The sequence below is a fragment of the Xyrauchen texanus genome, chromosome 11 (assembly GCF_025860055.1).
Source record: "Xyrauchen texanus isolate HMW12.3.18 chromosome 11, RBS_HiC_50CHRs, whole genome shotgun sequence".
Taxonomy (NCBI): Eukaryota; Metazoa; Chordata; class Actinopteri; order Cypriniformes; family Catostomidae; genus Xyrauchen; species Xyrauchen texanus.
In genome coordinates, this window is record NC_068286.1 from 11,168,558 (window position 1) to 11,181,880 (window position 13,323).

At 36.0% G+C, this 13,323-nt stretch overlaps 1 protein-coding gene across 2 annotated transcripts; it reads left to right on the plus strand.

Annotated features, from left to right (window-relative positions):
• Window positions 1-21: 21 nt before the first annotated feature.
• On the plus strand, window positions 22-9,705 carry LOC127652219 (uncharacterized). 2 transcript variants are annotated; one of them, XM_052138353.1, is made up of 9 exons: window positions 22-259; window positions 408-473; window positions 674-762; window positions 971-1,079; window positions 1,168-1,276; window positions 1,607-1,677; window positions 6,226-6,315; window positions 6,467-6,516; window positions 7,808-9,705. In XM_052138353.1, the coding sequence occupies exons 2-9, from the start codon at window positions 408-410 to the stop codon at window positions 7,809-7,811; spliced, it is 588 nt and encodes a 195-aa protein (XP_051994313.1). In that variant the 5' UTR covers window positions 22-259; the 3' UTR covers window positions 7,812-9,705. The 2 variants fall into 2 exon arrangements, with proteins under 2 accessions (XP_051994313.1, XP_051994314.1); XM_052138354.1 differs by lacking the exons at window positions 6,226-6,315; window positions 6,467-6,516; window positions 7,808-9,705 and adding an exon at window positions 1,853-2,135.
• The last annotated feature ends 3,618 nt before the right edge of the window (window positions 9,706-13,323 follow it).

The following is a 13,323-nucleotide window of genomic DNA, read 5'->3' on the forward strand; positions in this document are numbered from 1 at the left end:
TTGATATGATGACTGTTTGCAAGGGCGTAGGTTTGCATATGGATGGTAGGGAGAGACATGTCCCTACCAATATTTTAGGAGGACAGAATTGTCCTTCCTAATACTTCAGAGAACTCGAGCACATTATTTTTCATATTATACACTCTAAATGACTTATAAACCTAGAACTTGATTTTAAGAGTCACCTAACTAAAAAAGTTTATTTTTCTTAATTTAGGTCATTGATGCATACCTGCACCTGGTCGTTGAAAAACAACAGGTGTGTATAGAATGTCTACTTATTTAGGAACACTAATTTAATTTGATGTACTTACAAAAATTATTTTTTTTTTTCAGAAAGTAATAAAGTAGATATTATTTTCGTGTTTTGGAACCATCACAAACTTGTTATTAAACACTTTTCACAGATGAAGTTTCCCATTGAGGACATTTGGCTGTGCCCTGTGAATGTTGGAGCACATTGGATTCTTGTGGTGTGTGTGTATTTTTCAAAGTACATTGCAAGTGAGATTATAGAAAATGTTTTTTACTTTACTGATTTAATGATCTTGGGCTATTGTCCAGTAGAATACTCGGGATTAATTTTAAAGCTAGATGGTGGGAGAGTTCGAGTTGTTAGTGATCTAAAAATATTTCAAAACCTTATTTATGATTACATGACATTATATTCTAGATTATCAACATGCCTGAAAAAAAGCTCCTTCTGATTGACCCAATGGGAAATGAATGTTCTTATGAACATAAAATTCTGCGGAACTGGAGGTAACCTTGCCTTTCGCCCAATGTTAGCTGGGATAGGCTCCAGCCCCCCGCGACCCTGTACACAGGATAAGCGGTTGACGATGGATGGATGGATGGATGGATGGATGGATGGATGGAGGTAACCTTGTTAGAACTGTTTCATCTTTTTTTAATTCTTTTTTTTTAATGCTATTCGATTCTAAACAGTACAAATGTCTCGACCACATAGGAATTTTTTAAAACTGACGTGTGATGGGCAAACAGCCCAGTGGCAATTACGGACCCTGAAGCACGACCAGCAGATGGATTCCAGCAGTTGTGGAGTATTGGTATTGAATGTATGTGTTCATATATTTGCACAAGTGGCTTCAGGTCTGGAAATGTTATAATGAATTGAGTTAAATCATCTGTCAATTAATGTTTCAGTTTGCTGAACGATACCTGCTGACAGGAACGATCAGCGATGTTCAGACTACGCCTGAAGCTGTCAGCTCAGCACGCATTAAAGTAGCCTGCGCACTTCTTGGATGTCGAGGTGAGTGCTGTTTTAATTCTGTAATACCGTAGTAATGCATGTATTGTAATGTACAGTATGTCATGTAGTACACCTCTGTAGATGCTATCTTCACTCTGAAACATGTATTTAATCAAGTAAGAATATCCAAATATACAGAGGGGATAAAGAAGAAAATCATAGAGTAGAAAATAACTTCAAGGATTCAAAAAGTAATGCAAGAATGATTTAATGTAATTTCAGAACAGGTCTGAGATAGTATTTTTCATGGTGTTTATGGTGACATAGTGCACTATGATATGATTGTCCAATGAATTCATATTTATCTTTTTAATGTTACCAAATTTATAGGTAATGCAGAGGAGTACTGTGTGCTTTGCAGCATGCTGGAAGACGACCCCAATGAAAGCATGATTGAAATGGTATACAACTTATAATACACACACAAAAAGCAATAGTTTAACTTTATGTGCCATGTTTTTTTTTTTTTTGGTAGAATTTTGGTATTTAAATGAAAAGGTAAATTTTTTTAATTTTTCTTTTCATATTGTTTTAAAAGTACTAATTTACAAATATATTCATCTCTTTTATTTCCAGGTACAGTATGAGCGCTGCAATAGATGGGCACATTTTAAATGTTGCAACTTTAATAGCCTAAATGTATTTATGTGCAAAAAATGTGTAGTATAGTTTGAGTGTATTTCCCTTTATCATTTGCATTGATAACAGTCTGCAGCACAATGTGGTCTTATTTAGTTCATATTTATATTAATAACTAATTTGATTGTTTTACTTGTTTTGTATTGTGCCTCAATGAATTTGATTAATAATCTCTTTTCTATATTGTTCTGCTTGATTATAAATTATCTCAATAACTAATCTTATTTATTCAATGTACATCATCAATTTACATTATCATCTGTTTTAGGGTAAGTTTGTAACATCTGTCCAGGGACTACAGATTAAAAACGTAGACTGTCAAATCATCCTATCTGTTTATTTTTCATACTGGTAGGACAATCTGATGAGGTATTCTGCACTGTAAAATCATCCTACCCGTTTATTTATTTATTACAATATGATGAGGTACCGTTACTTTGCGCTGTAAAATCACCCTACCATGGCCTAATAAGAATAATTCGGCAAAGTTACACAGAATTATTTTATGTAGTCACAGACGCGAAGCAGAAATGCGCAGTTGGATTTTACGATGTGGTAGGATGAACCGATAGATATGGCTATAATTTTGCGCTACGTTAGGAAAAACTGACAAGGTAGGACAGATCGACAGAACACCGGCCGAAGGCATAAGCGAACTAAGCGGCTGCTTAGGGCCCTGGTGGCCACCAGGGGGCCCCCAAGAGCACATGAAATGATAGCTTGATTTTTTTTTTTTTTTTGATTATACTGTCAATGGACAATGGTAATTATACAAAAACGCAATATTAAATGCAATATTATGTTAACGGGCTGCAGGATGCAAGCACATTCAGACAGCAAAACAGCAATGTCACAAAAAACGACATATCCTCTGGTGCAATGAAAAGGAAAAAGAAGAAAACAGAGGAAGAGAAAAACAGCTAAGTTAAGTAGCTAGCCTAAGTTACGAGCTAACATTAGCTGGCTAGTTAGTTAACATAGCCTATGTAGCATATCTTCTTTTTTAGGAAAGTTTGATTAATCATCCATAAATAGCCTTGACATCTTAATATATTTTTAGTACAACATATTACTTAGCAAGTTTTAGATTAAAGTTTTTGTCTTCTGTATAAAAATAACTTTCCTGGGTATATATTTTTGTAATAAAAATAAGCTTCTGTTCCATAAACTTGGTACTGATAACAACTTAACATTATTTACATTAGTCTACCATTTTGGGGTCTTTGCTATTATATTCCAATATCATTATGCCTCAGTTAGCTAGTTATAGATTAAGAGTTGTTGTTTAGGTGTACAGATGTATGGAATGATATTCCGGACATTATTCAAAAGGAATTGCAAATTGTATTTGCAATTGCGTTTTCAATTTGTGGACGCATAAAATGTGACATAATCCAAACGCAATTACAAATCGCGCATTACGGTTTGCATTTTCGTTTAAGCGAACGCACAGTGACTGCCAAATTTCAAATGGAAAAGCAAAGTCTGTTTGCAACTGTGTTTCCCATATGTTAGGAGTTTTGGCCCTGTCATATTTAAATAGCAATTTCAATTACCACGTCTGCTTTTTCACTTTCTCAGCGTCGCGTATGTAGCCAGCCAAAACTCAAATGGAATACTATTTTTTTTATTATTTTTTTTATTGCAATATTAACAAACAGAACAAGACGATACATACAAGAAATATAAACAATCTTTCAAAACAAAAGAGAAATTATGGTTCAGAAAGGAAAAGTTAAGAGAGGAAATGTGAAAGAAATGTAAATATATTCAACAATAGTCTAAAAAGAAAAGAGAGTAAGAGAAGAAAAAAAAAAAAGAAGAAGAGGGCACAAAAGAAAAAAACATTAAGAGAGAATATTAAACATGGCACTAATTCTGGATGTTTTCATTGCTTTCTTGTTAACAGAAGTTGAAATTGTATTTAAATACATCTTCAGTTCTTCTTTGAAAAAGCTAAAGTGGGGTTTACTTTTCATATATTTACATTTATGGATATGAAACTTTCCAATATATAAAAGAAGGTTTATACAAAAACATGCATTAATTAGATTCTTGTCTTTAACATAAAATCCAAAAAGAATGTGTCTATATGATAAAGAAAAGTTACATAAAACCTTTTGGACAATCAGAGCATCAATATTGTTCCAGAAAGACTGAGTAAAAAGACATTCCCAAAACAAATGATCAACAGTTTCAGAGGAGGCTTCACAAAAGAGCAGGAAGTATCAATATCATTTCTAAATTTCTTTAAAAAGTATTTAACTGGATAAAATCTATGAATAATTTTATAGGATATTTCTTTAACTTTATTAGTTAGAAAGAATTTCTGAGGAAGTGACCAAACATATGACCATTTAATATCATCAAAAAGGTTATTCCAATAAGAAATGGAGGAAGGAATTGAAGTAACAGGGTCCAAAAATAATGACCTAATTTTATAATTGGATTTATGTATTGAAAAACAAATAGAACCAACCACAGTAGATTCAGGGCTAGGGGAGAAACAGAAGTCACTGTAGCACTATTATTGTTTCTAAACAGCATACAGATTTCCAAAGAGATGGCCTTGAAAACTATATTAAATTCTTTACTAGATACTGGGAATTGGTATCCTGAAACAAAATCGGAATAATTAAATAAATTACCTTCACTATCAAATAGCTGGTTTACTAATATCACCCCATTATTGAACCAGTTTTCAAGAAATAAAGATTTCCTCTTATGAAGAATATTACAGTTGTTCCAAATTAAAAAATTGTGTGGCGAGAAATTATGCTTGTAAATAAGTTTCCAAGCCATAAGCATCTGCTGATGATAATTGGAAAGTTTGACAGGAAGTTTACTAATTGAATAATTGCACATTAAAAGAAAATGTATACCTCCTAATTGAGAAAAAATATATCTTGGGATTATACTCCAAATAGAAGATTGATTGTGAAGGAAACGTTTAAGCCAATTAATTTTTAAGGTATTGTTAAGAGAATCAAAATCAATGAAATTTAAGCCACCTTTATTATAAGAATTCAAAATAACTGATTTTCTAATACTCAAATGGAATACTAATTCCCTTAGTATTTCCATTTCCGATGCCTTACACAGAAACCTGTCAATCAGGGTCAAGGGTGGGATTATGCTATGGGGCGTGTTTGTCTTGGGAAGTGACGTCACTCACAGTCGACGGTCAAGAGGTGATGCCCTGAACAGACGCCGGTTTATCAAATCAAATCAAATCACTTTATTGTCACACTACCATGTACACAAGTGCAACAGTAGGTGAAATTCTTGTGTGCAGTTCCGAGCAACATAGCAGTCATGACAGTGACGAGACATATACCAATTACAGTAAACAACATACTTACACAACACAATTTACAAATCAAATGTACACATACTTACACAACACAATAATTATATACAATGTACAGTAAACAATACACACAATATACAATACAATAAGTAGGAGTATATGAAATATATATATATATCTATGAAGTAGTATATTGAGGAGAATATGTTGACAGTCCAGTGTGAGATTATAGATGAATAAAGTGCAGTGCTAATTATTGATCCTGATAGACTGTGAGTGACGTCACTTCCCAAGACAAACACGCCCCATAGCATAATCCCACCCTTGACCCTGATTGACAGGTTTCCGTGTAAGGCATCGAAATGGAAATACTAAGGGAATTAGTATTCCATTTGAGTTTTGGCTGGCTACATACGCGACGCTGAGAAAGTGAAAAAGCAGACGTGGTAATTGAAATTGCTATTTAAATATGACAGGGCCAAAACTCCTAAGATATGGGAAACACAGTTGCAAACGGACTTTGCTTTTCCATTTGAAATTTGGCAGTCACTGTGCGTTCGCTTAAACGAAAATGCAAACGGTAATGCGCGATTTGCAATTGCGTTTGGATTATGTCACATTTTATGCGTCCACAAATTGAAAACGCAATTGCAAATACAATTTGCAATTCCTTTTGAATAATGTCCGGAATATCATTCCATACAGATGGCTTGCTGCTGTGTATAATAATTTGTGTTGAGAAAATAACATATTTTGTCAAATATGTACTCTTATGAAACTTCCCTAGGAGCACTGTTGAAATATTTTGGATGTGGGGCACAACCAACGCCACCTACCCCAAGTGCCAGTGCTACAGCTGATGATGATTTTTCAACAATTCCAGATCATTATATTTATATGGATAAACCGTGCCTTTGTTTTTGACAGACAGTTGCATTACCTTCTAATATGACATCTAACATGGCTAGCTTTTATTATTATTATTTTCATCTTTCATCAGGTCCTTCCTCGGCAGGTCAGGAGCACTTCCCAGCACGTGCATCCACTGATGTGGTCATCTATCCTGTCTGACTCAGAAAGGACTGATCTGGTAAGCAGAGGGCCACTGCCTATAAAGGAAAACTTCACATTCCCTGAAAAACCTGATGGCCGAAGCTTCCACTACACCTACAGAAAGTTAATTGATCTTATTCAAAAAGAAACGATACTGTCTACAGCTTCTGCTGCAAATTCTTCTCTAGGAAGTCAACAAAACTGGTAACAGAGGATCAACAGGATTGGGTAAATATAGGTGTGCTACTGTTACATTTAAAACCGTAGAAGGGTAAAATCATGCCAGGTAGACATTGGTATGTTGTAAGCAACACAGCTACAACTAATAAAATTGAAAATTGATATAGTGTGCGAATAATCAAGCATTGACAGTATTCAATCATATTGGCTGCACTGAGGGGCCCCCAAATCAAATTCTGCTTAGGGCCCTATAAAGGCTTGGGCCGGCCCTGAATACAGACATTACAGAAATAAATACAGCCAGCCAGCTAGATAGATAGATGTACCCCCTTAAGATAACTAAGTGTTTGGGTGGTTTACGAGGACTTTTTTTTTTAAGGTTACAAACTGGTAATCACAAGCGTTTTATGCCATAAATGTGGTATAGTGTTCCCATAATTCAAATCGCTTAAAAAAAATATACTAAATTATGTTTCTTTGAAAATGTAAACATGCAGAAAGTTTTTGTGAGGGTTAGGATTAGGGGATAGATTCTGTAGTTTGTTCAGTATAAAAATCATTATATCTATGGAAAGTCCTCATAAGGATAGCCACAGCAACATTGTGTGTATGTTGTTTGACGGGTCTATTTCAGATGACACAAAATTCCCCCTGCAAAACATCCTCATTTCTAATCACCTTTCCCATTTTCCATTTCGAGACAAAATTACCAGGATTCTGTAGCATAATGACTCTGGACTGTTTGAGCAGAAAGGGTTACAGGAAAGAAATTATGTAACTTCTGCACTGACCCTTTTGTCGTCGGAGATGTTTCCATGGAAATCCCCCTCCCACCTGGAGTGGGATGTCATAGCCTTGACAAGGAGAGAAAGAAAGAGAGGGTGCAGGAAAAATCTCATACCTCAACATCAAATAAGATACACATGTATTAGGGCACTTAACCTTCACAAGCAGTGATTTGGCTGCTCTATCCAGCTGTTGTGTGGACGATTCTGTCTGCTCAGCCTTGATTTGGCATTTAAACTCGAAAATACACTGCCAATTCACAGGCGATCAGAGAAGGACTGCAGGTATGTAGAGATGTGTGCATGTGGAGAAAGATTTAAGCTCTTCAGTACAGATCAGTTCATTTGAATCTCAATGTTTTATAGTATGCTACCAAAGTAATTAGCTTCATTTTATTGGGGCACAAATTACAGTGGGGAAAAATGCCTTGAGTGACAGTGCCCTCACATTTCAATTTAGTTCTTGCAATATTTCTTGCAATCTATTGCACATGTGTGTGTCACCTAAATTGTTATATTCTGAGCAGTAAAATAACGTGTGTTTTTTGTTTTTGTTTTTTGGAGATAATGCCATGACCTGGATGTTTCTGGACTGGTTTGTCCCTGTCTATCTGCTGATGGCTGTCCTTGTCCTGGCTGGTTTTGGAGCCTGCCTGTATTTTCTGGAGCCGGGTCTACAGGATGCTCACAAGTGGAGCAACAAGTCACTGAGACACCAGCCGCTGGCTTCCTTGAGGCAAATACACTGCAGAGATGACGACAGCAATGCCTTGTTATGACAGGACATGTGTGGAGGCTTCAGTGAGACATTCGTACCATATCATGTATTGATGCCACTTCATCAAAAATCCATTGTCTGCGTTGACACAACTATATATTCTATAGTTATATGCAATGATCAGGGATTGGATTTCCTTCCAGCGTTGTAAAAAATTGATCCAAGTCAGGATAATAGACAGCAGAACTCAGTTATTTTATGGTAAACGATTGTTATTGCATTAAACATTGTAATATAAACAGCATTTGGTGTATTCCTCATACTATTTCAAAACAATCCATGCAAACAGCTTCTATTAGTTTAGAAATCAGAGTATCAAACAAATATTTCTCTTTAAACCAAGGATACGCACAACCAAGAATGAGTCAATTAGGCTGATATTTGGCAAAATTGAAGGGGAAAACTTAGCCTTTTGTGAAAGCTTGTGTGAGGATACATTTTAAAAACTGGACAAAAAACAGGAAACATTTCCAAGCAGTGTTGGGTTGAATGCATGTCAAGTCATTTTTATTTGTATAGCGCCTTTCACAACACATTATTTCAAAGCAATTCATTACTAAGTAATTAATTATTGTAATTAAAATAAAAAAGTAAAGTCAGGGATTACTCTTACTTTTTCAGTAATTTAATTACAGTTCCTTCTGATGTAATTGTGTTAAATACTTTATAGACTATAGAACAATTCTATTTAAAACAAAAGTGAATTTAAAATAAAAATGTAAAGTCTAATGTTAAAATATATGTTTTCTAATTTAACGCTGCCCCCTTAAATTCTTTGGCCAGTTCATTAATATTGTAGTAGATTTTTTAAAAGAATAGTTTATTGTCTATCCTTGTATTTTTTATCTGGTCAAGGTTGTTAAGGGTTTAAGAAAGTAATTAGTATTAAGTAATGCAATTACTTTTCGGACAGAGTTATTAGAACAGTAATCTAACAACATTGACGAAGATGTAATTAGTAGTTAGTAATGAATTACTTTTTTTTAGAGTAACTTACCCAACAGGGGCAAGGGGCGGCTGTGGCTCAGTTGGTAGAGCGGGTCGGCCACTAATCCCGGCCCACACGACTCCACATGCCGAAGTGTCCATGGGCAAGACACTGAACCCAAAGTTGCTCCCAATGGCAGGCTAGCACCTTGCATGGCAGCTCTGCCGCCACTGGTTATGAATGGGTGAATGTGTCACAGTGTAAAGCGCTTTGAATACTGCTAAGGTTAAAAAGGCTAAGTGCAGACCATTTACCATTTACCATTACACTGTTTCCAGGTCATGACGATTATGTTCTGGGTCACATTTTAAAACATGCCTGAAAGATCTGGAAAAGCCAAAAATACATGTGCTGGTAACTCAAACAAGTGAACTAATGTTTGTGATTACTCATCAAACAGTGATAGGAATATCTGGGTTGCTATGGTTACTGGCTCTGCTCTAAAAAGTGCCATATTTCACAAGTATATTCAAGACTCTAACTTTTTAAGTATACCAGTTATTTTCAAATTGTTTAGTATGATATTGAGACACATTATACTTTACCATTAATACTAGGCTAGTACTGATATTCGATGGCCTGTAAGTGTGTTAATTATTGTCATGTGTCAATAAAGTTTTTGTCTGAAAGAAACTGTCATATTTGTTCCAAACATCTGAATTCAATTCATATGACATCATCATCTAATTCACACCAATTTCATCCAGGATGTACTGTTAAAACATTGATAAACTGATGTATCTGTACTTTGGACAATCATACATAATAAAGAATTCATAATAAATATTGAGAATTTCTGCCATTTAGCAAGTGTGAAGTAAAGAGATGGTGAATGAGACAGTGGAGCTTCAGATGAGAAGAATAGAGAGTATGTAAGTCTAGCACCCACTACTTCCTGACACACTCTTCCACCTTTCTCTCATTTCTCTCTTCAAGTAAACAGATCACAGGCTCACAGGTCAGTAATATTTTCAGTTTCTATCTGATGTGCTTATTGTACCATTACATAATCAAATGCACTAATTATTTCATAATACTGCATTAAGTATTACTATTCATAATTTTTGGTCAGTGTATTCAATATATAGTATTGAACTACTTTATATGTGTTTTGAATGGTATACTCAAACTTTTATGTAAATCCTACAAACATTGTCTACAATGATATACTACAATGAACCAAGGCGAGATAGACCCTTCTGAAATCATATTACCTAGAAGATCTGCATCTCAAATAAAACTTTTCCCATTATTTCCCCTAAACCCACACTTTTTTTTTTTATCTCAAGAAGACTCTCCCCATGTATTAGCCCTCTTTCTGCTTCCCCATCTTGTCTCTCACCATGTCCATCTCCAATTCCCTTATCCACCTCTCCTCGTTTCAGTCCATGATCTCATTTTATTTCATCATACCCTCAGTTGAAATATCTCCTTCACCCACTACTCTGTCCTCCTGTCCTGTGCCTCTTTCCTCTTCAATCATCCTCAAAAAGCCCATCCACGTTTCCTCCTTCAGTCAAACTGGGAAAAACTTGGATACAAACTGGGAAACTGTAATATATTCACAGTTCTCCTCCCTGGTAAGTTTCTGTATACATCTCATTTAGAGTGTTCATGCTTTGGAACTTTATTGTGAATGGCTCTTGTTTAATAATATTATAAAAACTGTCATTTTTTTGTTGTTGTTGATAAATGTTGGGGTTTTAGTATTACTTCATCCAATTATTCTTATGTGACCATTGTTCATTCATTGTCATTATGGATCCTACAGCATCATCAATACAGTGGATACATCCCTGAATTCACACAGCTGAAGTCCAACAAAACCATTTCACAATTAGAGCCAACAACAAAAGAATGCCAATCAGTACATATTTAACAAAACAAACCATTGCATTGCCCTGATATGAATGCTAAGAAATAGCCAGGAGACTGTAAAATATCTAAATTCACACCAAATCAACATCCAAATTAACTTTTCATCCACAGAGAGGAGTGCGAGATCAATTACCATATCCAAGTCAAGGAATCAGAATAAACGAACTGGACAAAGACAGAATCAGTTACTCAGGCCTCAACCCCTGGACACACTAAACTACATTCAAACATCTGATTTAGTGGAGTTGCCAAGAATTAAAAGTTTGAATGTCCTCAACCTCAAACCTGTTGGAAAAGGTGCAAACAGACCACAACATTAAGCTATATCAAAAAAGTATCAATCCCTGGACCCTACACTAGATCAAATATGGCTTGGATTGATTAAAACAGGGAGGATTATAAACTCTAGTGCCCTGCTCTCTCATCTTGAGAAAACCAAGCCAGGCAGTGAAGAGAACAACCCAAAGAATCATAGGGATGTACATCCATCTATGGTGGAAAATCTCCAACAGTCCAATTACTCAAAGATAGCACTAGGGGTAGCCAAGCAAATAATAAGTCCTAAGATGATGTGTCAGTGGAGCATTGTAAAGTATCAAAAGATTAAGAACATGAAGAATCTCCCATAAGCTTCAACTGAAGGATTGAGCCGACTCCCCAAACACTTCACATCTACAAATTCATCAACATCACCCAAGGCTATGACAAAACAAGACCTGGACAATATAAGTTCCCCAAAAGAATACAGCAAAGTAGTTTCAAATGGAGCTCCAGCAGTCTGTAACACCACCAATGATAGTTCTGTGGACCATAAAATGATGTTAACTCCTTCCAACCTAATCAAACCAGCTCTAATGACAACCAGAAGTCTAAATTTAAGATCAAGCCTGATTTCACAGGTTCAGAGAAAGACAATTCCATCAACACATCCCATAATAACACTGGCCGGATGAGCTGCTTCCAATTCCCTTTGAAGAGCCACAGATCATTCACTGAACGTGGTCAACTGAGCAGAACCTGTAGACCTGAGATCAAAAGAACAGACGCTACATCTGACAGTAGATCTACATACCTCAAAACTCCTCAGGCATTGAGAAGAGCTTCATCTTCCTCAAACCAATCAGAGAACACAAGGGGAAATGGAAGGCAAGTTAGCAATTCATCCCAAAATAAATGCAACCTTTCAGATTCAGATTCTTCTAATTCTTCTTCAAGGTAAGTGATCTTGCAAGAACATTCCAGATTCTCAAGGAGATACAGAGGTTCAAGGTTGCAGAAAAAGTGTGCTACTAATTGTTCAATGAAACTTGTTGGAGAAGAGAAACATTGTGCAGCCCCCCCCCCGTCCTGCTCTGCACACCCTCTGCGAAAAGCCAAAACACGTACAGCAATACACAAACAATACAGAAAAGTTCCATTGCTGAATGGACACTCCAATGTCCATTTGATGTAGATCAACAACAGCCTCTATGTAGCACAGACAGTACAACAATGTGGTATCTAAGCACTCAATTCAAAAGGACGATACAACAGATTGTGGAAGATTTGGAGAAATAAAATCCCTGCAGTTAGGAGAGCAAGAAGACCCCCTACTATTACAGCCATCTGTAGTCGCAGAGATGAGGAGCGGACTTGAGACAGAATCACGTCCTGGAGAATGCGTAACTACAGGTAAGTACAAAGACAAATTAATCAGCTGTATATAGAGCTGTCTAAAATCACAACACATCCCAAATACTGTATTAGGTATTATTTGGAATGTATAATATTACAGACTGATCTCTCAGTGAATTCAGAAACAGTGGGTTGTCTTTTCTTGAGCCAATCTCGCTCTGTGTTTGCTGAGTGTTTTTGAACATAAGGGCACGTGTGAGCTCCAGCTTCCGTGTGAAATACCCACAGAGGGGTGTCAAAAATTGTTTGTAAACTGAGTTGTTTTTGGCTGTAAAGAATGTAACACATTAAAGACGAATGCATATTTTATTAACTCTACCCGAAACCCCAACCCTAAACCTACCCACACAAAGACTGTAATCTTAGAGGGAAAAATGGAGCCTCAGAATCATGACTGTCACTATGCGAACACGGATCACTTTCTGGTTTCAACACAGAATGAGAATCTGGGTGTTCCACACAGCTGACACAATGCACTTCTGGTCATGTCACAGGAAAAGGTAAATTATTATTATTTATTTTTTTAAATGATGCAAAAATGTCTGATGGGAGATGCTGCCTGTCAGTAGTTCATAATAATAGGGCTGATGGCAGGGTACTGGAACATTCGGAAGCAACTTGCTGACATCCTATGCGATCTTGTTGAAACTAGATTTATTTAAATTTGAAATGTTGAATGAAAGGTCTAACCATTTTTAATGAACACATTGAACCTTGATTATATCGAATTGGGATAATTTCCAATTGACCATAATCTACACT

What these genes read in the sequence shown, in the direction of transcription:
- LOC127652219 (XM_052138353.1), top strand. Translation starts at nt 408, where the DNA reads ATGAAGTTTCCCATTGAGGACATTTGGCTGTGCCCTGTGAATGTTGGA. An exon ending in ATGAAAGCATGATTGAAATG is followed by an intron (nt 1,678 to 6,225) that starts GTATACAACTTA and finishes ATCTTTCATCAG; the next exon opens with GTCCTTCCTCGGCAGGTCAG. An exon ending in ACTCAGAAAGGACTGATCTG is followed by an intron (nt 6,316 to 6,466) that starts GTAAGCAGAGGG and finishes ATTCTTCTCTAG; the next exon opens with GAAGTCAACAAAACTGGTAA.